The following is a 25,809-nucleotide window of genomic DNA, read 5'->3' as shown; positions in this document are numbered from 1 at the left end:
AACAAGGTATGGACTTTGATGGATTTGCCCGATGATCGGCAAGCCATAGAAAATAAATTGATCTTCAAGAGGAAGACGGACGCTGATAGTGTTACTATCTACAAAGCTAGAATTGTCGCAAAAGGTTTTCGACAAGTTCAAGGTGTTGACTACGATGAGATTTTCTCACTCGTATATATGCTTAAGTCTGTCCGAATCATGTTAGCAATTGCCGCATTTTATGAAATCTGGCAAATGGATAAACAAAACTGCATTCCTTAATGGATTTCTTAAAGAAGAGTTGTATATGATGCAACTAGAAGGTTTTGTCAATCCTAAAGGTGTTAACAAAGTGTGCAAGCTCCAGCGATCCATTTATGGACTGGTGCAAGCCTCTCGGAGTTGGAATAAACGCTTTGATAGTATGATTAAAGCATATAGTTTTATACAGACTTGCGGTGAAGCCTGTATTTACAAGAAAGTGAGTGGGAGCACTACAGCATTTCTGATAAGTATATGTGAATGACATATTGTTGATCGGAAATAATGTAGAATTATTCTGCAAAGCATAAAGGAGTGTTTTTAAAGAAGTTTTTCAAAGAAAGACCTCGGTGAAGCTGCTTACATATTAAGCATCAAAATCTATAGAGATAGATCAAGACGCTTGATAAGTTTTTTCAATGAGTACATACCTTGACAATATTTTGAAGTAGTTCAAAAATGGAACAGTCAAAGAAAGAGTTCTTGGCTGTGTTACAAGGTATGAAATTGAGTAAGACTCAAAGCCCGACCACGGCAGAAGATAGAAAGAGAATGAAAGTCATTCCCTATGCCTCAGCCATAGGTTCTATAAAGTATGCCATGATGTGTACCAGATCTATTGTATACCCTACACTGTGTTAAGCAAGGGAGTACAATAGTGATCTAAGAGTAGATCACTAGACATTGGTCAAAATTATCCTTAGTGGAATAAGGAAATATTTCTCGATTATGGAGGTGACAAAAGGTTCGTCGTAAAAAGTTACGTCGATGCAAGTTTTGACACGGATCTGGATGACTCTAAGTCTCGATCTAGATACATATTGAAAGTGGGAGCAATTAGCTAGAGTAGCTCCATGCAGAGCATTGTAGACATAGAATTCGCAAAATACTTACGGATCTGTATGTGACAGACCCGTTGACTAAAATTATCTCACAAGCAAAACATGATCACACCTTAGTACTCTTTGGGTGTTAATCACATAAATGATGTGAACTAGATTATTGACTCTAGTAAACCCTTTGGGTATAGGTCACATGACGATGTGAACTATGGGTGTTAATCACATGGTGATGTGAACTCTTAGTGTTGAATCACATGGCGATGTGAACTAGATTATTGACTCTAGTGCAAGTGGGAGACTGAAGGAAATATGCCCTAGAGGCAATAATAAAGTTATTATTTATTTCCTTATATCATGATAAATGTTTATTATTCATGCTAGAATTGTATTAACCGGAAACATAATACATGTGTGAATACATAGACAAACAGAGTGTCACTAGTATGCCTCTACTTGACTAGCTCGTTAATCGAAGATGGTTATGTTTCCTAACCATAAACAAAAGAGTTGTTATTTGATTAACGGGATCACATCATTAGGAGAATGATGTGATTGACATGACCCATTCCATTAGCTTAGCACCCAATCATTTAGTATGTTGCTATTGCTTTCTTCATGACTTATACATGTTCCTATGACTATGAGATTATGCAACTCCCGTTTGCCGGAGGAACACTTTGTGTGCTACCAAACGTCACAACGTAACTGGGTGATTATAAAGGAGCTCTACAGGTGTCTCCAAAGGTACATGTTGGGTTGCCGTATTTCGAGATTAGAATTTGTCACTCCGATTGTCGGAGAGGTATCTCTGGGCCCTCTCGGTAATGCACATCACATAAGCCTTGCAAGCATTGCAACTAATGAGTTAGTTGTGAGATGATGTATTACGGAACGAGTAAAGAGACTTGCCGGTAACGAGATTGAACTAGGTATTAAGATACCGATGATCGAATCTCGGGCAAGTAACATACCGATGACAAAGGGAACAACGTATGTTGTTATGCGGTCTGACCGATAAAGATCTTCGTAGAATATGTAGGAGCCAATATGAGCATCCAGGTTCCGCTATTGGTTATTGACCGGAGACGTGTCTCGGTCATGTCTAAATTGTTCTCGAACCCGTAGGGTCCGCACGCTTAAGGTTTCGATGACAGTTATATTATGAGTTTATGAGTTTTGATGTACCGAAGTTAGTTCGGAGTCCTGGATGTGATCACGGACATGACGAGGAGTCTCGAAATGGTCGAGACATAAAGATTGATATATTGGACGGCTATATTCGGACACCGGAAGTGTTCCGGGTGATTTCGAAGAAAACCGGAGAGCCGGAGGGTTACCGGAACCCCCCGGGAGAAGTAATGGGCCATATGGGCCTTAGTGGAGAGAGAGAGGGGCAGCCAGAGGTGGGCTGCGCGCCTCCTCCCCCTGGTCCGAATTGGACTAGGAGAGGGGGGCGGCGCCCCCCCTTTCCCTCTCCCTCCCCACTTCTTCCCCCCTCCTAGTAGGAGTCCTACTCCTACTAGGAGGAGGACTCCTCCTGGCGCGCCTATAGGGGCCGGCCGGCCTCCTCCCCTTGCTCCTTTATATACGGGGGCAGGGGGGCACCCCTAGACACACAAGTTGAGCCGTGTGATCATATTCTTAGCCGTGTGCGGTGCCCCCTCCACCATAGTCCTTGATAATATTGTAGCGGTGCTTAGGCGAAGCCCTGCGACGGTAGTGCATCAAGATCGTCACCACGCCGTCGTGCTGACGGAACTCTTCCCCGACACTTTGCTGGATCGGAGTACGGGGATCGTCATCGAGCTGAACGTGTGCTAGAACTCGGAGGTGCCGTAGTTTCGGTGCTTGACCGGTCGGGCCGTGGAGACATACGACTACATCAACCAAACGCTTCCGTTGTCGATCTACAAGGGTACGTATATCACACTCTCCCCTCTCGTTGCTATGCATCACCATGATCTTGCGTGTGCGTAGGAATTTTTTTTGAAATTACTATGTTCCCCAACACGCCGGTGGTGGTGAAGGAGGAGGGCCAGGAGAGGAGCCCTCCTACACTACAGCCCTCGAGGAGGCCACAAGAAGGGCCTATGAGGAGTTCAAGCTCCATGAGATGGCCAGGTGGCCTGACCTTGCGCAGGCCATGGCCGAGTCAACCGCGGAGTGGAAGCCAGCGCACCCCCACCGCCACTAGCACCGTCGAGTGCACTAGGGCAGTCGTGGTCGTGGACGACTATGGTGCTGGTGTACGTGTCATGCCTGACCGTGTGAGTGGGCGTGACCGACGAGGAGGCCATGCAGTACCTGTTGGAGGCAGAGCGGCGGAGTTGGAGGAAGAGTGGCAGGCGACAGAGCACGCATTGGAGGCCGAGTGGCAGGTGGAGTAGCAGCAGGTGACACACCAGTATGCGGTCTAGCAAGCGGCACAACAATCGGTCGAGTTGGTGGCGTAGCTGGATTCGGCGCTGGCAACCTTCCAGAAGGCCTTCCCCTGGATGCTGGCGTCGTTGTACTCAACCTGACCAAGGAGGAGGAGGAGGACGATGCCTAGTTTCGTGGTCCTTACTTTAATGTTTTTATTAGTTTTACTCAATGTATGAGATGAACTTTTGCCAGTTGTTTATATTTTCTAATTCCAATGTCTGCCCAACCTGAAATGTGCCAGCCTGCGTTGGGCGCACCTACGGGCTGTCGGACAAAAACACCGATCCAAACTGACTAAAAACAGACGATATATGTGTCCATTTGAATCGGCGCGCTTGAGTTGGCCTTAGGTTTAGAGTTTTGTTTCCTCGCGGTGGCGACGTCGGTGCCATGCCGCCATGCGAACCAAGAATAAGGTTTCCTAAACTCCTAGTCCACCTCATTGGCGGCATAGAGGAGGGCAGATGATAGTTTGGTCGTTGCTCTTCTGGGGTGGTGGATGTAGTTGTGTTTTCGTTTATGCATGTGGTCTTCGGAGGTGTCTTCTCATGGAGTGACTACAATGCTTCGTGTCTTCATCTTTTGGCTCCTCCTATTGACTATGTTTGGCCAGCAGGTTAGGCCTTCTTGGATTTGTCCGATTGAATCCAGAGAGATCCCTTTTTTCTGCAGGATGACGGTTTATTTTCCAAATCGCCATCACTAGTGTCTTTTGGCTCTGGCGATTTCTCGATCACTTGTCAACAACACCCCTATTCCGATGGTGTTTACCAGGTGGAAAGAGGAATCGAGTTTCACTCACGACGCGTCATCACCAAATGCAAGAAGATGACTCGATTTTACCAAGGATTTGTGCATCTTTTATTATAAATGTCCTTGTAAGGATTGTTCGACTTTAATATATGGGAAAATTTTGTTTTTGCCACTCTAGTTTTTGCCAACTTTGCTTATGCCACTCTAGAATTTGACATCTCACTTTTGCCACTCTTAGCTTTTGACAATGCATCACAAATGCCATTCCGTGGCAAAAACGATAATTTTTCATTTCACTTTTGCCACCCTTAGCTTTTGACATGTATCACAATTGCCACTCTAAATTTTTTGCTTTTGCCACGGAATGGCAAAAGTGATATATTGTCAAAATCTAAGAGTGGCAAAAGTGAAATGTCAAATTCTAGAGTGGCTTAAGCAAAGTTGGAAAAAACTAGAGTGGCAAAAACAAAGTTTTCCCTTAATATATGTCCTTTGGTCTTCCCTAAAAAAACTTGAAATTGCACATTGGTTTTATGTTTTGGAAAAAGACACAGATCGATTATAAAGTTTATCAGAAGTTGCAACAGTACTGCATTTTGGTGTTGGGTTATTAAGGAGTCAGGATGGGACGATGATCAATTGAATCTAATGTTTTAGAAACATGAATAAGATATTTTTTTATTTATATATAAAGGTTGGAGTTGATGACAAGTTTACATGTGGGACCACATAAAAAAATAAAAAAATATATACTTTTATCCACATGTAGGACTAGCCATATTTCAAAAGATATAATATAACTAAACAAATGTTATTTTTATTAGATGTGAGACCAATCGCAAAAAAAATAGTGCTACCCTCTTGTGAGAATAACACTCTTGTAAAAACACAAATTATAAATACAAGTATGTGACTCCAGTTCAAACTCATGGTTTTGATTTTAGATTTTTAGTTTTTTTTACCAACCAATTATTTCAGTTCTATGGCATAGCAGAAGAGGGTAAACGAATTGCAATTTCAACATGATGATAGATGTTGTCCTTCTATGTAATCCACAATCTTGTGCATTCGACTTATCCTTTCTCATTCTCAAACATTTTAAAATTCTAAATGTAATCTCACTGTACATCTTGCAAAGGGCCCACTATGATTGCTCAAGACTCCTTAGCGACCGCAACATGACCTTTAGTTATTTTCGCCATCTTTCTAACCATGACCCATGTAACGCCTGCAAGACACCATCATCTCTTGACAATCTCCTAGGTCATTGATTTTTTTGCGGGTAAGGCCATTGATAACTTCTCTTTTTATGGCTTCGTAACAACTGACAGCGTGTTTGGTTCGGAGAAATTAGAGATGAGGAATGAGAGTTGAGGGACGATGAGATTGAAAGTCCATTGTTTGATTAAAGGGAATGCGAGTTTAAGTGAGAAGAGGAATGGGAGTTGAGGAAGCCAATTCCCATTTATTTCTTTTCAGGGGAACCTTGGAGCCGCCTGTTAATTCGTGAGCGGAGTTTTATTCTCATCGTATAAAAAAAGAAATGAGAGTAAAAACTACTTTTCATGTCTAATCCCTCTATAAACACACTTTGTGCAAACTTCAATCCCCTTGTCCAAGTGTTTGAGCGGCATTGTGTTAGTCTCAGATAACACGGATGATCTCTTTCCCTTTGTGTGTCGCTACTCTGCACAGATCCCTGGTGAGGAGAGACACCTAGTGAAAGAACATGCGGTGCCCCCATGTTTGGTTTTGGTAATTGATGACAATCTCTATGGACTAATGGTTGCCTTGAGTTATATTTGAAGGTTTTTGTCCATAGGCTTTTCTTGGAGTACATGTGTTGGTTTCAAGGAGAGTTTGTGTCGACCAAGGTGCTATTCAAGGAATTACCTAAAGATTGGTCTTGTGAGAGGTTCATCAAGACTAAGTCAAAGAGTGAATCAAGTTGACCAACCCACAAAGCGTAGAAGATGTACCGGGAGGGATCAAGTGATCCCATGGTATGGTAAGCATTGTCAATTACGCTTCGTGTACTAACCCATGGTCTTCGTGAGGGCTCTTTGTGGGGTTAGGTTGCGGTGTGCAAGTTCAAGTGGAGCATCACGAAGAGATCAAATGCTTGAAGCTTGCCGTCCTTTGTGGTGACAATGGACTTGTGAAGATGTGCGGAAGAGTGGCTCAGCCATAGTGGAGTATGGGGAGCAATCAACTAGTCTTCATCAAGTCAACCCAATCAAGAAAGGTGGTCCAACTTGAGGGAGTCAAGATCGTCTTCATCTAGCTCAAGTGGATCATGTGCAAGGCAAAGGTTTGCCCTTGATAGGTTTTCTATTTTACCGGTCTCATGATGGTAGTTGGGAGACTGGGTTATAGGATCGATTGCCGTACTATCAAGAGGGGCTCTCGATGAGTAGCTTGATCGTATCGTTCGCTGAGAGCTCAAACCATTGCATCCTTGCATCATCTTTCTTGGTTCTTGTTTGGTTCTCTTTTAGTGTCTTAGAGCTTTTGGTCATCTTGATGACAAGCTTGAGTTCATCGAAAACGGAGTTCGCTTGCATACTCTATGATGTTTTCGTTGTTGGAGGTTTTGCCGGTTCTTCTCGGTTGGAGGTTTCACTCCTCTATTTCGTTGTTGGAGGTTTTGCCGGTTCTTCTCGCTGTTTTGATGCTACTCGTCGTCTTGTTTCCAACAAGCTTGAGTTTGCTCAATTCGGAGCTCATATGCAGAAGTTATGGCAGTTCTTGTTCTCTTGAGTGTGGTCTTGTCAGGGTCCGCATTGGAAAGGTTTGGGTGGATTCATCACGTACACGTCTCCTTCTTTTCCCCTCCTTCTTCCTTGGAGCTTCCTCCGTTTCTTGCCTCCCTTGTGTGGCTGCCGTTGTTGGTTGCGGTAGTACTGCTCCCAAGAAAGCGGTAGTACCGTAGGCATCAGCAGTAGTACCGTGCAGTGGCACGATAGTACCGCAGGTGCCCACGGTAGTACCGCTCCCCTGGAGCCGCACTACCGCTGGCCACCAGGCTAGTGCCGCCCCTTTGCGGTAGTAGGAGCGGATGTAATTTTTTACATCCGCACCTACCGCGGTAGTACTGCTTTCACCGTGCGGTAGTACCGCGCTATGCGGTCAGGCAGTAGTACCGCCCCTCGGCAGTACTACTGTGCCGGGTTTTTGCTACTTCTGTTTCTTTGTGGAAGTAGGCTCGAAAGTTTCCTTTTTCCCCTGGTTGGGACTTTTGCCTCGCGGTAGTACCGCATGGGGGGCGCGGTAGTACCGCGCGTGTGGAAGTTCCGCCCCCAGCTCCTGTGCGTCTGTTTATCGGTTCTGTGCTGGGGTTGCGGCAGTACCGTGGGTCGGTACGGTAGTACCGCACAGCCATGCGGTAGTACCGCTTGGATGCAAGCAGTAGTACCGCGCGGCCTTGCAGTAGTACCGCTGTCCAGGCGCGGTAGTACCGCTGGCCGTGGGCTGGTTGGTGGGTAACGGTTGGATTTTCGCCCACCTATAAAAGGGGGTCTTCTTCCCCCAATGAACCTTATCCTTTTAGCTCATGTTCTTTTCCCATTGTTGACCTTCTTCGAGCTTGCTAACTCTCAATCCCTTCATGATTTCTTGCTAGTTTTTGAGGGAAAAGAGAGAGGAGATCTAGATCCACATTTCCACCAATCACTTTCTCCTCTATGTGAGGGGAACTCCTTGGATCTAGATCTTGGAGTTCTTGGTGTTCTCCTTCTTGTTCTTCCTCTCATTTTCCTCCCTAGCATTAGTTGCTTCGGTGGGATTTGAGAGAGAAGGACTTGGGAACTCCGTGTGCCCTTGCCATTGCATTTGGTGCATCGGTTTGAGTTCTCCACGGTGATACGTGGAAGTTACAAGTTGAGAAGCTTATTACTCTTGGGTGCTTGGTACCCTTGAGCTTGTTCCTCTTGGGTGCTTGGGAGCCCTAGACGGTTGTTGGTGTTCGGAGCTCAATCATTGTGGTGTAAAGCTCCGGGCAAGCGTCGGGGTCTCCAATTAGGTTGTGGAGATCGCCCCGAGCAATTTGACGGGTTTCGGTGACCGCCCCCAAGGGTTGCCAAAGTGTACGGGTTCGGTGACCGCCCCCAAGGGTTGCCATTTGTACGGGTTTGGTGACCGCCCTCAAGGGTCCTTTAGTGGAATCACGGCATCTTGCATTGTGCGAGGGCGTGAGGAGATTACGGTGGCCCTAGTGGCTTCTTGGGGAGCATTGTGCCTCCACACCGCTCCAAACGGAGATTAGCATCCGCAAGGGTGTGAACTTCGGGATACATCATCGTCTCCGCGTGCCTCGGTTATCTCTTACCCGAGCTCTTTACTTATGCACTTTACTTTGTGATAGCCATATTGTTTCTTGTCATATATCTTGCTATCACCTAGTAGTTTATCTTGCTTAGCATAAGTTGTTGGTGCACATAGGTGAGCCTAGTTGTTGTAGGTTTTGTGCTTGACAAATTAACCGCTAGGTTTATTCCGCATTTGTTCAAGCCTAAACCGTAATTATTTTAAAAGAGCCTATTCACCCCCCTCTAGGCGACATCTACGATCTTTCACCTAGGACGTGTTTGGTTGCCCGCATTAGGCCTAGCCTGGCCCGTGCAGGAAGAAAGTGGCCCGTTTGGTTGCCTGCGTTCACTGTGTGGCCCGCATCGCACGGAACTTAAAGCACGTTCAGGCTAGGCCCAGGGGAAACGCCCGAATCAGTAGTAGCTCGCAAGCCTGGCTCGGGCGAGGCAGGGGAGGGCGACGCGCTTCTCCCCTCGTGCAAGCAGGGGAGATGGCGCGAGCTCGCCCGCGCGCCGAAAAATCGGCGGGAGGATTTCGGCACACCTCCCGCCGAGTCCACCCCTATTTAGCCCCTCCCTCACCGCCCCAACTCCCGCCACCATTCTCCCTCCGTTCGAGCTTTCTCATCGACGCGCATCGGCACCGACGAGCAGGTAAGCGGCGCATCTTCATTGGTCGGCTGTCCACGGCGTCTGCGCACTTCACCGGCCGGCGTTGATCTTCCACGACCGCCCCCCCATCGTCCTCGAGATGCAGCCATGGCCTCTGTGAGTTCAATCCCCCTTTCTCTCTGTTCCTTCTTGCTAGATCTAACCTATAGCTAGGGTTTGATCTAGATGCATGGTTGGTTAATGGTCTGATCTGTGAGCTGGTATGGTTGATTGCTATGGTACGGTTGCAATTTGTGGTAGGGCTAGATGTTCAAGCATGTGGTTGGCTAGATTAATGGTAGAGTTTGAAGTTGAACCTTGTGTTTGTGTTGATTCGTGCTTAGATCTGTGATTTGTAGCTATTGGTGGTCCATTTGTAGCATGTTGTTTGTTGTAGATGTTTGTTCCTGCTCATATATTGTCCGATATGCATGGTATGATAGCGATGAACCATGTACATGTATGCTTCTGCTTTCATGGATTGTCTGGTATGCTGTGTGCTATACTTACTGTCAATGCGTGCTACGATTATAGGACATGACCACGCAGACGCAACATCTTAGTCAGGCCCTTGTCGTGTCCAACAACCAGTTTGCTCCCATCGTTTGTCGAGGACTCGCAGCCTATGTCCGAGATGGCACCTGATTCAGAGGTGTTCGCGTATGATTCCCTCTATGTGCCAGTAGTGCTCGTTGAGCCAACTACTGCTGTTGCTGCTGCTGCTACTACCACTGCACTCAAGCTAGCAGCAGGTGTTCGAGTTCTATGGGCAACAGGTGTCTGCCCACCCAGGTGTACAACCACCTGAGGAAGTGGAGAAGTCGATGGATCCAAGTGTCCAAGCTGAGAGACCTTAGCGGCGCCTCATGGGATGAGAGCACTTGCTCCATAGTTCTGGAGGCAGAGCACTACACCGGCCATGTCGCGGTTAGCTCACAACCCTCTTATTTTTCATACTGTCCACCATTGCCTGCTCCTAATCGCAACTAACAACACTTGTGTTTCATTCTTAGGACCACCCAAGGACGCTGAGTTCCTCAACACACCCATACAGAACTACAGCCAGATGCAGCACATCTTCTCCTTCGGGCTAGCAACTGGGAAGCATGCCATGGGCTCGGGGGAGCCTCTTGATTCTCCCATGCCAGACTTCCCTGGGACCCCGAACGTCGAGGTCCTTGATGGCCCTAACAAGTCCGCTGCGAAGCCCTTCGACAAGGCATTTGACCCCGTCCATGATAGGAAGATGAAGAGAGGAGGCCTGATGAAGGAGGAGATCAATGTCTTTTGCAGCATGACTGGGGCGGTGAAGGAGGTGGCAATAGCCATCATGGAGTGCAAGACCCTCGACGTCCACCCTGACCTGTATGGCGTTGTCATGACCCAGGGTGGCGAGGCTCTCATGGCAGCTCTCAGCCACCTGCTTAACAACAAGGCCTAGGGTGTTGGGTTCGTTGCCATGGCCGACGCTCACGGGGTGTTGTGGCTCAGGAGATGGTTGGGCAAGCACTACTACTAGAGTAGTGCTGCCTGTGAGCGTGCATGATCCCCGATGGCGATGGCGATGGCGGTGGCGACGACGACGACGACGATGATGACGACGTACATTTTGTGTAGCTAGGTCTCAAAAACTATTTGATGGTCTGTAGATTTTGATGAGATGGTATATACTAACCCCTCACGCTGATGGTGAACTTGCGGTGGTAGGACGACACCCTTTTTTGGATGTGGTGGTAGGTTAACACCAAGGTAGTGCTAGGAAGAACTTGCTATGCCGTATGATCATGCATGTTTTACTTCTCTTCTGCTCTATTGTTGTTTGTGTGCTACTTTGCTTACTACTTGTGTGCTCCATTGATTTGCTGCTTCAACTCTTGCTCTTGTGCATTGCTAGGGCAAGTGGTATGCCGTGTTCATCGGTAAGGTCCCGGGGGTTTATGGTTCATGGGAAGAAGCCAGTGCATAAGTGGCATCATATAGCAACAGCACCCATAGAGGGTTCAATACTAGGCAGGCAGCTAAACAAGCCTAGTACGAGTGGGTGCGAAAACACGACAACAGTGTTGATAGTGGTAAGGTTGGAGGTGTCAAGGTGGATCGTCAGTTTGGCCTGAAGCTGAAGAACTTCATCATCTTTGCCCAATTTATCGTCATTGCGGTGCTGTGGCGTTGATGTGCTAGGTGTGGGTAGCATCAGCTAGGGTATAAGGTAAACACAACATGTACGCCGTATGCAACCAAACGTCGTGTTCATGTGCCGCTCGGGCCAATGCAGGCAACCAAACAAAGTGCACTTGCGTATTACCTAATGCAGGGACACTACATGCAGGTAACCGAACAATTTACAGATTGCGTATTAGAGTCTGTTTTTGCTTAACCACACTGGGTTGAAAAGTGTATGTGATGCAGGAACTGTTCACAACGACAACCAAACACTTCCCTAGCAGTCTAGCAGCAACAGGTCCCTTGTGCACACGCACGGCCAGCGCCTCGCCGATGCTTTCGCGAACCCAAATCAGTGACGCCGACGGCACGACCGCCGGAGGTCGCCGCCACTACAACTGCGCTCCGCGCTGCCATATAACTGAACAAGTTAACCGAGCCTCACCTTTTCACAGCACGACATGCCTTGCTGCCGCACCCCGTCGAGCCGTCAAACACCCACGCTGACGACCGCCGCCGCCGCCGCCGCCCACCCAAATCTCCCGCCGAGCCCCGCCCGCTGCCAGCAATGGAGGCCCGCCTCCTCAAGACCCGACCGCTCCACGCCATCTTCTCAGACGCCACCATCTCCCGCGCCGCACGCAACCTGTTCGACGCGGTGCCGCGCCCGATCCAGGCGCTCTGCAGCACCTTCCTCTCCGCGCTCTCCAGGAGCTCCTCCCACCAGGAGCTCCTCCAAGCCTTCTCGTCGATTCATCGCAAGGGCGCTGACGTCCCGTCCGGCTGCATCCCCCTTGTTTTCAAGTCGTGCGCGCTCACCGCATCGTCCTGCCAGGGCAGGCAGGTGCACTCCCATGCTCTTGTCCGTGGGCTGCTTAGGGATGTCTTTGTGCTGACAGCTCTGGTGGATTTCTATGCCAAGAACGGAGACATGGAGTCCGCTGTCAGTGTCTTTGAAGAGATGCCGGTCAAGGATCCGATACCGATAAACTGTTTGATCACCGGATATTCAAAGTCTGGTGATGTGGATAAGGCCAGGAAGCTATTTGACGGTATGGAGAGGCGGACATCCGCTTCGTGGAATTCAATGATCGCCTGTTATGCTCATGGTGGGGAATTCCGGGAAGCATTGACGTTGTTTGATCGGATGCTGAGTGAGGGTGCAAGACCAAACGCTATCACCATTACATCGGTATTTTCGATATGCGCCAAGTCTGGTGATCTTGATACTGGCAAGCGCGTAAGGGCTCTGATCGGTGAGGAGGAATTGCAGAACGTGATAGTGCACACTGCTTTGATGGAAATGTATGTAAAGTGTCATGCTATCGACGATGCACGTCGGGAGTTTGACTGGATGTCGCAGAGAGATGTCGTGGCATGGAGCACCATGATTGCAGGTTATGCGCAGAATGGCAGGCCACTCGAATCTCTAGAACTGTTTGAGAGGATGAAGGAAACCGATTGCAGACCAAATGAAGTGACACTTGTTGGTGTGCTATCCGCGTGTGCGCAGTTGGGTTCTGATGAATTGGTTGAGCAGATTGGGAACTATGCTGAGAACCAGAGGTTACCACTTACGAGTTACCTAGGATCTGCCCTAATTGACATGTACACCAGGTGCGGGCATGTTGGAAGAGCCTGGAGTGTCTTCAGCCGGATGGAACAAAAGGGGGTTATCACTTGGAACTCCATGATCAGAGGCCTAGCAATGAATGGCTTTGCAGAAGATGCAATCAGCTTGTATGAAAAAATGGTGGAAAACGGGGTCCAGCCCAACGAGATCACCTTCGTTGCGCTGCTAGCAGCGTGCACGCATGCTGGTTTGGTAGACCAAGGTATGGCATTCTTCGAAGAGATGAAGAGAGAACACCATGTTTCCCCTCAAGTGGAGCACTGCGCATGCATAGTGGACCTCCTGTGCAAATCCGGCAAACTGTGGGAGGCGTACAAGTTTATCTGCGACATGGAAGTCAAACCAAACGCGGTGATCTGGACCACACTGCTCAGCTCCTGCAGAGTCCATGCCGATGTCGAGCTCGCCAAGCTTGCCGCGAGCAAGCTCCTGGAAATGGAGCCCGACAACTCCTCAATCTACGTCCTCCTGTCCAATATATATGCCGATGCCGGCCTCTGGGGCGATGTGAGGGAGATCAGGGACCTGATGAGGAGTAAGAACGTGCAGAAGCTGTCTGCCTACAGTTGGATAAAGCTGGATGGTGAGGTGCACAAGTTCCTGGTGCAAGACACATACCACCCGAGATCAGCTGAGATTTATGACGTCGTCCACGGCTTGGGGTTGCTCTTGGACCGAGCCGACTCTGATCCCGACCTGCTAGTTTCAGAGTTCTGTTGAACTTTTATTTTTGACAGCTGAGAGCTCTGTTTTTGGAAGAAACACAAAGCATTCCATTCATTGGGCGAGCTGCACTCGCCAGCAGACAAATTCTTTTACATATATTGGAAAGGTATCAAAGCCAAATCTGATAGATTCTTGACTCCATAAGTAGCTAAACAATGTTGCAGAAATATTACAAAGCCGTGAGCAAGCTTCTACCTTAAACAACTGAAAAGCTGATTGCAACACATCTCTTTTTTCTGACAGAGATTGCATCATATGCAGTTGGAGTGAGTATATGATCTCATATGCAGTCCTATCGCTTCTCTTTGATTAGCTCTGTTTCTTTCAAACCACAATATACTACAAAAGAATATAGACTTTCAGACATTTTGCCTCTATTTTCAGAATATCCTCCATCAACGAGATAGCATTTGGGCAATTGATAAGTTGCATTCGACACTTCCAAAAAAGCAGTTCTCCAAGTAACCTTCACAAATTTGCACTTTAGGAAGCACTAACCTTGACAAATTTACACTTTCGAAAGCAATAACCTTGACAAATATGCACTGTAGAAAGCAATGACCTCTGTCTTCATCTAGGAGTAATTAACAGCATATTGGACATGGTCTATCCACATGCTGGACAGGGGTAAAGTCAACAATTTCTTCCAAAATATGCTGCCACTTTGAACACTATCACTTGATGATGAAGCTGCACCGTGCGCAGAGTTCCTGGTTTGGTTGTCCAAGCTGGTGTATCTTCAGCCCTTCCTGGATCGGAATTTGGAGAATGACATGTACATCTTCTTCGTTAGAAGTTGATCGGAGCTGTTGTATATCCCATGTGCTAGAGGTAGGGTCAGTCAAATCTGGAACCTTAGCAAAAATATGGCTGCCTTGCTGAGATGTTACATTGATTTTGTGCAACTAGTTGCCCGCACAACCCCTATTCTCTCCACTCCTTTTTATTTTGTCCTGATTTCCAGAAAATATGAAATAATTCCTAGATGTTAGTAATGATATGTCATGTGCACTTGTAAAAATTCATCCAATAATATTATCATTTGTGACCTACAAAAAAAGTCAAGATTCATATGAATAGTACTACTAAGTTAAATAGCATACACATGATATACATTTGTCTTTTCTGTAGAGTTCACAAGATGTTATATCTCGTAATGAGTTTTTGCAGGTGCAAGTTATATAGCATAACTTATATCCATAATATTTCAGGATTTGTGAGAACTCCAAAAATAAAAAAAGAGGGAGAATATGGGGTGCACGGGGACGTGGTGTTTCTCGGCTCGAGTGAACATTGGCAAAAGTTTCCAGTGCTCACCAAATTTCATCATGGAATGATATTTTTGGAAGTCATGGCAAAAAACAAAAGATGCTCCAAAAGTGGTGTTTTCGAAAGCTTTTTGGAGTGCTGATTTTGGTTTTTTGCCATGACTCCCACAAATGTCATTTCATGATGAAATTTTGCAGGCACTCAAAAGATCTGTCAAAGTTGGAAAAAGAATCAGATTTTTTTATATTTTATTTCAATATTTTTGTATTTTACTGTTCATCACGAGCTTGCGAGTAGAAGATGACTTTCGGTTCATGGGCAACTATTTGCCAAATTTACTTTCCGGTGTTTCCATCTCCTACTCTCCATATAATTCCACCCTTTTAGCACGTGTACTCCATTCAAAATACCTTTCTGTACGGTACAGAATATTTTTGTACATCACCTTACTTCTCCAACAATATGAAATGACACTCCTCTTGATTTGATTGCGGTACTCTTTGTTTCATGAGTGTTGGCCTTCTAATTCTAAAAAAACAACAAAAAAACCGAGTGTTGGCCTTCCTTTTTTGGCCTGGCCCGGTGCCCCGGCAAAGAGATTTGCCTAGAACTTGCCTATTTTTGTTTTTGGTAACCGTAGATTTGCCTCCTATAAGCAGCCCAATTCCCGGCTACAGCGCGAGGCACAGATTGGCAGATTCCCTTTTCGCCTTCCCCTGAACCCGATCGAGCAAACCAATGGAGAAGCAAGCCGACAAGGCCGCGGCGCCGGCCGACGACGGCATCCACGAGGAGTTGCCGGCCTCCGCCCAGAACGGGAGGCCCGGATCTGAGCCGGCGGCCGCACCCGAGGTGGAGGTGCAGCTCTTCCGGCGGGGCCGGGGGCCGGTGGCCGTGTTCCGGTCGCCCCTGGGCGGGTACACGCAGGACCAGCTGGAGGTGGGGGACATCCTGGAGAAGCACGGCCTCAAGTGCGTCTTCGCCTTCGACGCCGCCTCCCGCGCGCGCGGCGTCGCCATCCGATTCAACCCCCGCAACGGCCGCTCCCTCCTCCCCTACGCCGCCGACTCCACCATCTTCCTTGACGGCGAGCCCAAGGTAAGTCGCGATACCCGGTCCCCTGTGAAATTTCGCGCAGTTTGTCTGCTGTGATGTCCGCCAGGTCTACTCATAGTTAGTAAGTCTTCATGTGCCGTGTTTGCCTCTTTGGTGATTTAGGATCCTTTGCTGAAGCCCATCACGAAGGTGATGCTCACTGTCTGCGCCATGACAGTGGTAGTTGCGGTGTTACTGAAGGAGGGGAAGATGCCCGAGTGGCTTAAGGGAACTAAGCTGGGCAACCTGAAATTCCCACCGTGGGTGCTGGCTTGCATGGTCATTGTCTTCATGAGGCTCCGGAAGAGAACCAGGGATGTCATGAAGAAGATTGGCTGGTCCTCGTGAGCAGGTAGCAACAGTTTTACTAGTTGGTCCTCTCTTTTATGGTTGAAACAATTCCTGGTGTTGGTTTGAACGCTGCCGTGAAATCTTATGAGTATAATGTGAGACATACTAGGTTACTGTCAAAGCTTCATGCTACATAGGAAGTGAGTTGTAATACTAATAGGTATCGGCCATCGAATGCAAATTATGCTTTAGGGTTTTTCTTTAAATTATCAGTCATAGTTATGAACTATGGTGTTGTGCCTGTGCAGTTTGAGATCTTGTACAAAGCAAAGATACTCAATGCTTCCGATTAAAACGAAAAATGAACTGTCCATCCTTAGTTACCCCTAATTACTACTCATTTCATCCGAAAAGGTAAGGCGTGCACATATTCCAAGATTCAGTTACATCTGACCATTAGACCAACGACACGTGCTTTTATATGACAAAAACACGAAGTGATCCTAGCTCTTGTTTTTTCTTTGACAACAAGGAAGTGATCCTAGCTCACTTTGTTGGGGTAGTGGAGTCGAGAGCTCCTATGGCAGTATAATTTTTGTCTAATTATTCGTCCGATTTAACCTCAAATTGACTTAACCTCAAATTGAATGTGCGCCTTATATTTGGGGTGGAAGGAGTACTAAGAAACTGACAGCTTCATGTTGACAATAGCCTGGGCATCATTCATGATTTTGTGTATTTATGCTACAAAATTTATGTCGTTCCTTGACTAACTATGGCATGCTATGCTTCAACTGTTCCAACTTCGTATTTTCATATTTGGTTATCTGAAATTAAGTTTGTCTTGGTTCTTCCGCTGAATTTTAACCTAGCCTCACTTCAATTTTTGACAGGTTACTAATGGCAAGCACACTTTTCGCCACTCCTTCCAGTTTGCCGTCAATGTTGGAGATGTACTGGGCAGTGACATACTACATGTAAATGTTCAGAACAAATACATCTTATTATAGATCACTTATATTTGACCTTATGTTTAGCATATACACTACGCGGTTTGCCAGTGTGGCATTTTTGCTTGTAGCAAGTGTGCATGAATAAATATAGCCGAACAAACTGGTGTGCGCTCTGTTTCTGTGAAGATTTCGTTCACTGACCCTTGATGGTGCTTTAGCGAGAAATTTAACTGCTAAATTACTTCTTCTCTCCTTCTCTCCTCTACCAGTGCTAAATACAGTTATCAAAATACTGGTTTCCTATCTGCCTGTATCATGGCTTTGCTTTGCTGCCTGGCCTGACGAAGATCACGAAGCTCTGGCGTGGGATGCCAGCTGCGGCTGTACTGTACACCTGCCAGTTTGGCATTTTGGCTGGTGTAGCTTTCTTGTTCCCGCTGGATTCCCCTGATTGGCATATCATTTGCTCAGGCAAACTCGTGGCACCACAGCTTACCGCCCTTTCTTCTTTACTTGAGACATGATGAAAGCCGGATGTACCAAGATATGCCATGGTACCTGAACTATATATATGTTGAAGTTCTTCCCAGCCTCTTTTGCCTGTGTAGGAACGCGCTCAAAACCTGTCAGCCCTTTGCCAGACAGATCATCCTGTATACTCTTTTTCCTTTTGAACTATATTAGTTTGTGGCGGGATGCAGGGAGGAAAATATCTCTACTCTTATTCTCGCAGATGGATCTGAGTGCTACCTTTGAATCATTGATTGCGAATGGATCATCAAAATTTGCACGGGAACAGTTACACAACAAAATCACCAGTAATCCCTACAGGAGCACGCGCCATGCTTGAAATGGTGAAACCTATTCCTATCTCTCATAACAATCTCCCTGTCGAAGACCTTAGATATCATCTTGGTATAATCATGGCAGTCCTTGCACACTCTCAAGTTCTTCACGATCCTGATCACCGTGCCTTCTGGCAACGTGATAAGACCGAAGGCGAGGGCAAGCTTCTCACTGTGCAAGGAGATCGCACCTTCTTTCTCCTCTTCCTCGATATCGAATAATACCTCTTTTGTGTTTGCGGTGTACCCTTGCAATCTCAGCTTATGGCTCATACCTGCAAGCATGGTCTCGATATCCTTGTATCTGGGGTGAGACTTGCTCCCGACGAAGAACTCATGCACCTTGCCATCAACCTCAATGGCACTACACCCAGGCACCTTTTTCACTCCCTTGGACTTCATCATGTTCCGAACTTTGCTGACGCCCTTCCAGTTGTGCGACTCCGCGTATATATTAGACAGCAACACGTGAGCCGCATCATTTTTGGACTCAATCTTCGTGAGCTTGTACATTGCGTGTTTGCCCAGATCGGCGTTGTTGTGAATCCGAGAAGCGTTGAGTAGTGCTCCCCAGACACCTTCATGTGGCTCCACTGGCATAGAATTGATGAAATTGACAGCATCATCCAGACACCCTGCTCGACCATACAAATCAACCATGCAGCCGTAGTGCTCAAGCCAAGGCTCAGCTTTGTGCTTATCCTTCATCGAATCAAAGCATGCTCGTCCCTCTTCTACCAACCCAGCCACGGAGCATCCACGGAGCACCGCGACAAATGTGACACCATTAGGCTCCATGCCTGTGCTCTCCATACGCTTGAACAGCTCAAGACACTCCTCCCCCATGCCATTCATCGCGAGGCCGCTCAGTGCGCTGGTCCAGGTGTAGATGTTCCTTTCGGTCATGCTCTCGAACACCTCCATCGCCATCGTGACAACTCCACACTTGGAATACATATCCAGCAAAGCAGTGCCCAGTGTGACCGAAACCCGCATCCCTCGGCTGCACACATAGGAGTGCACCCACATGCCACGTTCTAGTGCACCCATCTGTGCACAGGCAGTGAGCACTGACACCAGAGTCGCCTCACCGACAGAAACCCCAGCCTTCTGCATTTCGTCGAACAGCCCCAAGGCTTCCCTTGCCCTGCCCACGCGCACATAACCTGTGAGCATGGCGTTCCAGGCGACATGGTCCTGCTGCGGCATTCTGTCAAACAGCTCGCGCGCAGTGTCAACATCGCCTCCGGCTGAGAGAGCGCCCAACATAGCAGTGACGCACACCACGTCCGGGCTCATGATCTCCGCGAAGGCGGCCCGCACGGCGCCCACGTCCCCGACCGCCGCGTACATGGATACGGCGCCGCTCTGGACGTGCAGGTCCGCTGCATGGCCGTGGCGGAACGCCGCCGCGTGCACGGAACCAGCGAGCAGGCTCACGGCGACATCGGTGGGCACGGGCGTCGCCGAGGAGGCGGCGGCGGCCAGGGAGGTCGCGGCGCGGACGAGGAAGGTGAACGAGTAGTGATCGGGCGCGAGGGGGAGCTCGCGGAAGGCCGCGAAGGCGAGGCCGGGGCATGGTCCGCGGGCGAGGGCGCGGAGGAGGCCGTTGTGGACGAGTAGCGTGGCCGGGCGCCGGGGCAGGAGGAGGCGCGCGTAGGAGAGGTGGCTGGAGGAGGCGAGGGAGGCGACGAAGTCGGCGTGGTGGGAGGGAGAGGCGAGGCGGCCCGAGACGAGGAGGTGCGCGTGGATCTCGCGGAGGCGGGAATGGGGGGAGGAGGCCCCGACGAGGGACGGGAGCAGCGTGGCGGGGTCGCGGAGTCGCGCCGCCATCTTGTTCGGAACGTGATTTCAGACATGGAGCGGGAGCACATATATTGTGTGGATTCATTGTCATGGGTTCGTTCATATTTCAGTTTGTAATGTATATGCAGCATAATATACGTACGTATATAATTTTGGCACATGTACTGAAATTTCTGTTACGACTATGTGGTGATCTTCCTGACACAAACCAAGTCTAGCAGACTAGTATCCTTTAATCATCGCCTACATATAATAGCTCACTAATCAGTGAAAAAGAGCTAATCCGCATGTGATAGATAGGTGGATCTAAGACTCTGACAGCCCGTTGAGATATTGTAACGAAACTCTAGCCTTTCTTGATTTCTTCTATTTATGATCCCGATACGTCAACCTTCAAAGTATACGGGTGTTCTATCTAAAACATTTGCGATCAAGTGCTGCACAAATTCTGCTCGGCACATTTTTCTTTGGCTTCTTGAGGAAGCTGTTGGTTTGTATACGGGTGTTCTAACTAAAACGTTTGCGATGAGTGTTTTATATTTAATAACCTTTGACGTTTTTTCAAAAAAAAAATCGTTTAATAAGTCTGTACATTAAGAGAGAAAAACGCAAGTTCGCTCAAACCATATCTTTCATTCAGTCATACTGTGAATTTATATTCATATGATCGAGACACAATATTAAACCTAAGAAAAAAACTATTTTCGACGGCGGCGGAGGCGGCGTGCCGCGCTGTCGTTGTCATCCTCCGAGACGCCGTTGTTGAAGTCTTCAATGCAGCACAAAATGTTCTTCACTTGTAAATCAAACATCATATCGTCGTGCGATCGACGGGCGGGGCGCGAGAGGACGGCAGCTGGCGGTGCTGAGAGGTAGCGGTCGACGGCGGCGTCCCATGCCGCTGAGGGGGGCGCGCACACGGGTACGGGCACGGCGGGTGCAGCCAAACGCACGGGGACCGGCGTCGCGGTGGGTGGAGGGGCGCGCACGGGCACGGGCACTGGCGCTGGCATGTACACGAGCTCGTGCGGATCCGTGGAGACCTCGCTGACGCCTGCGGCTTCTAGCTCTGCGATAGTGCTTGGCGACCAGCTCGTCAATGCTATGGGGATGGTCGCTGGCGCGGGCGCGGGGATGGGAGCTAGGACGGGAGCGGGGGCAGCAACCGCCGCGACCAGCTCGTTCTGGGCCATGTCCATGAGGCCCCATTCCTCCTTAGTTTCTATCTCCTCCGGCTCGGAGTCGACTTCACCAAACTTGAAGACTAGTGGCAGATGATCCTTCTGCGCATGGTCTTGGTGGAGGTCTGCGGGGGGGAGGGGAATGGGAGGCGAACAGTAAGGTCGCCCGTATTAAGCAGCGGCTCGGGCGCCATTAATGGAGAGAAAGGCGGACGTCCATGGAAGTCAAAGGGCTCGCTTCCCAGTGAGCCTGCGCAGCGTACAACTCGCACACTTCCCGGTGAGCCTGCGCATTGGAGGACAGCTTGCACGCCTCTCGGTCAGCCTGCGCATTGGACTGCGCTCGCACGCCTTCCGTTCAGTCAAGATTAAGTAGTTGTCCGCACGACACCTTCTATAGCCATTATAACCAAGACACGTGGCGTCATGTGAATGGTTAACAGAACGCACACGGTTGAATTATACAAACATTTGAGATATTAAAGTGACAACTATTTTTTCAAAATGCTTTTGTTGGTTGTTATTCGAGTGCACCTTCTTTCAAAATGGACACGGAAAATACCACATCATGTCAGGTGCCATTCCATGATAGCATGTCAAGTTTCATGAATTTCAGAGGAGTTTTGGATTTACTAGAATTTAAAAACAAAGTATCTCAATGTTTTGCCGGCAATCAACGGTGCCCTGTTGTTTGAAATTCATTCCTGTTTCTTGCATGTGACCCAAGCATGCACCAAAGGACACATATTTGATTTTTCAACCAATTTATATGCACTGGAGCATGTGCATGTAGTTCAAATTTGAATTATGCATATAAATGCATTGAAAACTCAGTTAATGCATAAAAATGTCCAACGAACCCCGAAAAATCACAACAATTGACACAACACTCCTGTTGTTCTATGTTTACACGATAATTTTTTTAAAGCAATAAGAGACAATGGATATTATTTCGTTCCCAAAGGTGGGATGTTCCCTACCGAAACCATCATGGTTGTTGTGAGAAGCTCTGGTTTATGAGAAGCATATACCCAAACATGCCCCAAATGGGACAAAAAAATTACCACGACATGTTGATGCCGCTCCATGATATCATGCCAGGTTTCATAAATTTCAGACGAGTTTTGGATTTACTAGAGTTTAAAAACCAGATATCTCAATGTTTGCGGCCGAGTGACGGTGGCAGGGTGTTTGACATTCACTCCCATTTCTTGCATGGGACCTAAGCATGCAACCAAGAACACAAATTTGAATTTTTAACCAATTTATATGCATCAGAGCATGTGCATGTAGTTCAAATTTGAATTATGCACATGAATGCATTGAAAACTCAGTTGATGCATAAAAATATTCAAACGAATCCCGAAAAATCACAAAAATTGACACAACACTCCTGTTGTTCTACGTTGACGCGAGAAATTTTTTGACAGCAATAAGAGGCAATGGATATCGTTTCGTTCCCAAAGGTGAGACGTTCCCTACCGAAGCCATGATGCTTGTTGTGAGAAACATATACCCAAACCTGCCTCAAATGGGACAAAAAATTTACTACGATATGTTGATGTCGCTCCATGATAGCATGCCAAGTTTCATGGATTTCATACGAGTTTTGAATTTACTAGAATTTAAAAACCAGATATCTCAATGTTTGCGGCCGAGTGACGGTGGCAGGGTGTTTGACATTAATTCCCATTTCTTGCATGGGACCTAAGCATGCAACCAAGAACACATATTTGAATTTTCAACCAATTTATATGCATTAGAGCATGTGCATGCAGTTCAAATTTGAATTATGCACATAAATGCATTGAAAACTCAATTAATGCATAAAGATGTCCAAACGAACCCTCCAAAATCCTCAAAATTGACACAACACTCCTAATGTTCTATGTTGACACTAGGAAAAAAATTAAAGTCGAGAAGAGGCAATGGATATCGTTCCGTCCAAAAAGGTGAAATGTTCCCTACCGAAACCATCAGGCTTGTTGTGAGAAACTCTGATTTGTGAGAAGCATATCCCCAAACCTGCCCCAACTGGGACAAAAAATTTACCACGACATGTTGATGCCTCTCAATGACAGCATGCCAAGTTTCATAAATTTCAGACGAGCTTTGGATTTACTAGAATTTAAAAACCAGGTATCTCAATGTTTGCGGCCGAGTGACGGTGGCAGGGTGTTTGACATTCATTCTCCTTTCTTGCATGGGACCTAAGCATACAACCAAGGACACATATTTGAATTTTCAACCAATTTATATGCATTAGAGCATGTGCTTGTCGTTCAAATTTGAATTATGCACATGAATGCATTGAAAACTCAATTAATGCATAAAATGTCCAAACGAACCCTGAAAAATCACAAAAATTGACACAACACTCATATTGTTCTAAGTTGACACGAGAACAATTTTAAAAGCAATAGGGCAATGAATATCGTTTGCGTCCTCAAAGGTGGGACGTTCCCTACCGAAACATGTTGATGCCGCTCCATGATAGCATGCCAAGTTTCATGAATTTCGGACGAGTTTTGGATTTACTAGAATTACATAAGCAAGTACATCGACATTTGCTGGAGAGCCACAGTGTCGTGGTGTTCAAATTTCATCCCCATTTTTTGCATGTGACATAAGCATAAACCCATGGACACATATATGATTTTACAACCCATGTTGGTGCACCGGAGCATGTGCATGTAGTTTAATTTTGAATTATGCACCTGAAATGGCTAGAAAACCAATTTAATGTGTAAAATGTTCGAACGAACCCTGAATAATTCCAATTCTTTTATGACACACATATAGTTGCATGTTCACTGCAGATAAAGGTCTAGCAATTCAAACACCGTTCATTGCCGCTGTGATCCCATTATGTAATTCAAATCAAGATGAAAAATCAAGTCGATCCCACACCGTTTATTATCATCAACCGTGTGAGATGCAACACAAAATATCCTGGAGCACCGTCGGTGTATAGTACGCCTATGGCTTACGTGAGAAGGTGTGTCAACTACAGTTCACAACTGGCGTCTCAAGCACACCAGCTCGCTCCCCAAATATCATTTCATTGTTCAATCATCGCCGATGAAAGATGGGCACGTGGACCCACATCGTGAGGGCAACTTCGGTGGCCCACTCCGGCGAGAGCGCGGACGCAGCCGCCATGCATGTGCTAACAAGGTGTATGAGCGTGGCCGCAATCTGCGACTAGGTGGCCAAGGCAGCCCAAACGACGTTGCTGCTTCTCAGGTGGCGGCAACCACATCTGCCTCGGGGATAGCAACTAGCGAGAGTGGCACAGCAGCTCTCCGTTCCACAGCGGCGGCCTTAGCCCTGATGGAGGCCGACCACAACCATGTCGAGGCTGCCCATGCCCAGCTCGTGGCGGTCACCGCACAAATCGAACAAAGCTTCTCCGACAACGGTCGGCAACCCATGGCCGAAGAGTTGGCAATCGCCGAGAGCGTTCAAGCAGCCGTCCGTTCCACCGCCGCATACCTTGCGACGACGGGTCCAAGCCCAGATCGCGGTCGCCCACACCCAGCTCGTGGCGGCCTTTTCCAAAGAGATGGTGGACGCAGATGGCGAGATGCTTGCCGAGTATGGTGTGATGGATGCCATGGAGCCCCTTCCCTAGGAGACCGTCGGGCGCGAGCTGGACATGGAGGCAGCGGCGAAGATCGACCAACATTAGTCGTAGACTTGTAGTAGTACTCTTTGTTTTGTTTAATTAAGAGCGTCGATCTTTAATTTGTTAGAGTAATGTTTAGGTTAGCTAGCTCTGTTTAATTGTTGAACTTGCTCGATTAAGAAGTGTGGGTGTGCTATAGTCTCCTTTGTGTACCCAAATTATGCAATGACGTGGATGACCACTGTAACCAGGGAAATTTGAACCAAAATTTTTGACGTTCAAACTCATCACACACGGGTTAAGCTATCTGAATCATTTGTGATGTTCACATATCGTACACAGTTCTGAATAAGGGACCGTGTCTGATAACACTTTGCGTGCCAGTTTTTTCGCTGAAGCGATTCCAAATTTTTGGCTTCCGCGAAAATATCTACCTTCCCCCCTTACCAAAAGCCACATTTCCCCTATTTCCGCCTTCCTTTCCAAGTTGAAACATTCACTCTTGCTTGCAGCGTCGCCTCCTCACCGGCGACCCTCCTTCACGCTGCTTGGCCTCGTCTATTTTAACGCCCACGATGCGACTATATCTCCCACGTGTCGAAGCACGACTTAGAGGCATAACCGCATTTTAAGAAATGTCGCAAGTGGGGTAATCTTCACACAACCCATGTAATGAAAAAGGAAAAGAGGTACATAGTTGACTTACAATCGCCACGTCACACAAAAGCATAAATATAACATTGCAATCATCCAGTTACAATCAAGGTCCGACTATGGAACCAAAATAAAGACAACCCCAAAAGCAACAATGTCCCCGATCGCCCCAACTGGGCTCCACTACTGATCAACTGAAACGAAACAACACAATGAACGAGATCTTCATCGAGCTCCTCCTTGAGCTCGGATGCGTCACCTGCACGGTTCAACGGCACCTGCAAGCTGGTTTTGGAAGTAACCTGTGAGTCACGGGGACTCAGCAATCTCACACCCTCGTGATCAAGA

The 25,809-nt window shown here is 47.5% G+C and overlaps 3 protein-coding genes across 3 annotated transcripts; 2 read left to right on the top strand and 1 right to left on the bottom strand.

Annotated features, from left to right (window-relative positions):
* The first annotated feature begins 11,652 nt into the window (after positions 1-11,652).
* On the top strand, positions 11,653-14,103 carry LOC119268598 (pentatricopeptide repeat-containing protein At1g08070, chloroplastic-like). Its single transcript, XM_037550257.1, has one exon. It carries the CDS (start codon positions 11,949-11,951, stop codon positions 13,731-13,733), a length of 1,785 nt encoding a protein of 594 aa, XP_037406154.1. The 5' UTR covers positions 11,653-11,948; the 3' UTR covers positions 13,734-14,103.
* A 1,571-nt stretch (positions 14,104-15,674) lies between these two features.
* On the top strand, positions 15,675-17,547 carry LOC119268599. Its single transcript, XM_037550258.1, has 3 exons — positions 15,675-16,106; positions 16,227-16,455; positions 17,288-17,547. The coding sequence occupies exons 1-2, from the start codon at positions 15,747-15,749 to the stop codon at positions 16,449-16,451; spliced, it is 585 nt and encodes a 194-aa protein (XP_037406155.1). The 5' UTR covers positions 15,675-15,746; the 3' UTR covers positions 16,452-16,455; positions 17,288-17,547.
* On the bottom strand, positions 17,394-20,025 carry LOC119272427 (putative pentatricopeptide repeat-containing protein At5g40405). Its single transcript, XM_037553920.1, has one exon. It carries the CDS (start codon positions 20,023-20,025, stop codon positions 18,160-18,162), a length of 1,866 nt encoding a protein of 621 aa, XP_037409817.1. The 3' UTR covers positions 17,394-18,159.
* Between the last annotated feature and the right edge of the window lie 5,784 nt (positions 20,026-25,809).

Source organism: Triticum dicoccoides, chromosome 3A (genome assembly GCF_002162155.2).
Source record: "Triticum dicoccoides isolate Atlit2015 ecotype Zavitan chromosome 3A, WEW_v2.0, whole genome shotgun sequence".
In the NCBI taxonomy this organism is placed as follows: Eukaryota; Viridiplantae; Streptophyta; class Magnoliopsida; order Poales; family Poaceae; genus Triticum; species Triticum dicoccoides.
This window is presented reverse-complemented; position numbering and strand designations above follow the sequence as displayed.

What these genes read in the sequence shown, in the direction of transcription:
- LOC119268599 (XM_037550258.1), top strand. Translation starts at nt 15,747, where the DNA reads ATGGAGAAGCAAGCCGACAAGGCCGCGGCGCCGGCCGACGACGGCATC. An exon ending in TCCTTGACGGCGAGCCCAAG is followed by an intron (nt 16,107 to 16,226) that starts GTAAGTCGCGAT and finishes TTGGTGATTTAG; the next exon opens with GATCCTTTGCTGAAGCCCAT.
- LOC119272427 (XM_037553920.1), bottom strand. Translation starts at nt 20,025, where the DNA reads ATGGCGGCGCGACTCCGCGACCCCGCCACGCTGCTCCCGTCCCTCGTC.
- LOC119268598 (XM_037550257.1), top strand. Translation starts at nt 11,949, where the DNA reads ATGGAGGCCCGCCTCCTCAAGACCCGACCGCTCCACGCCATCTTCTCA.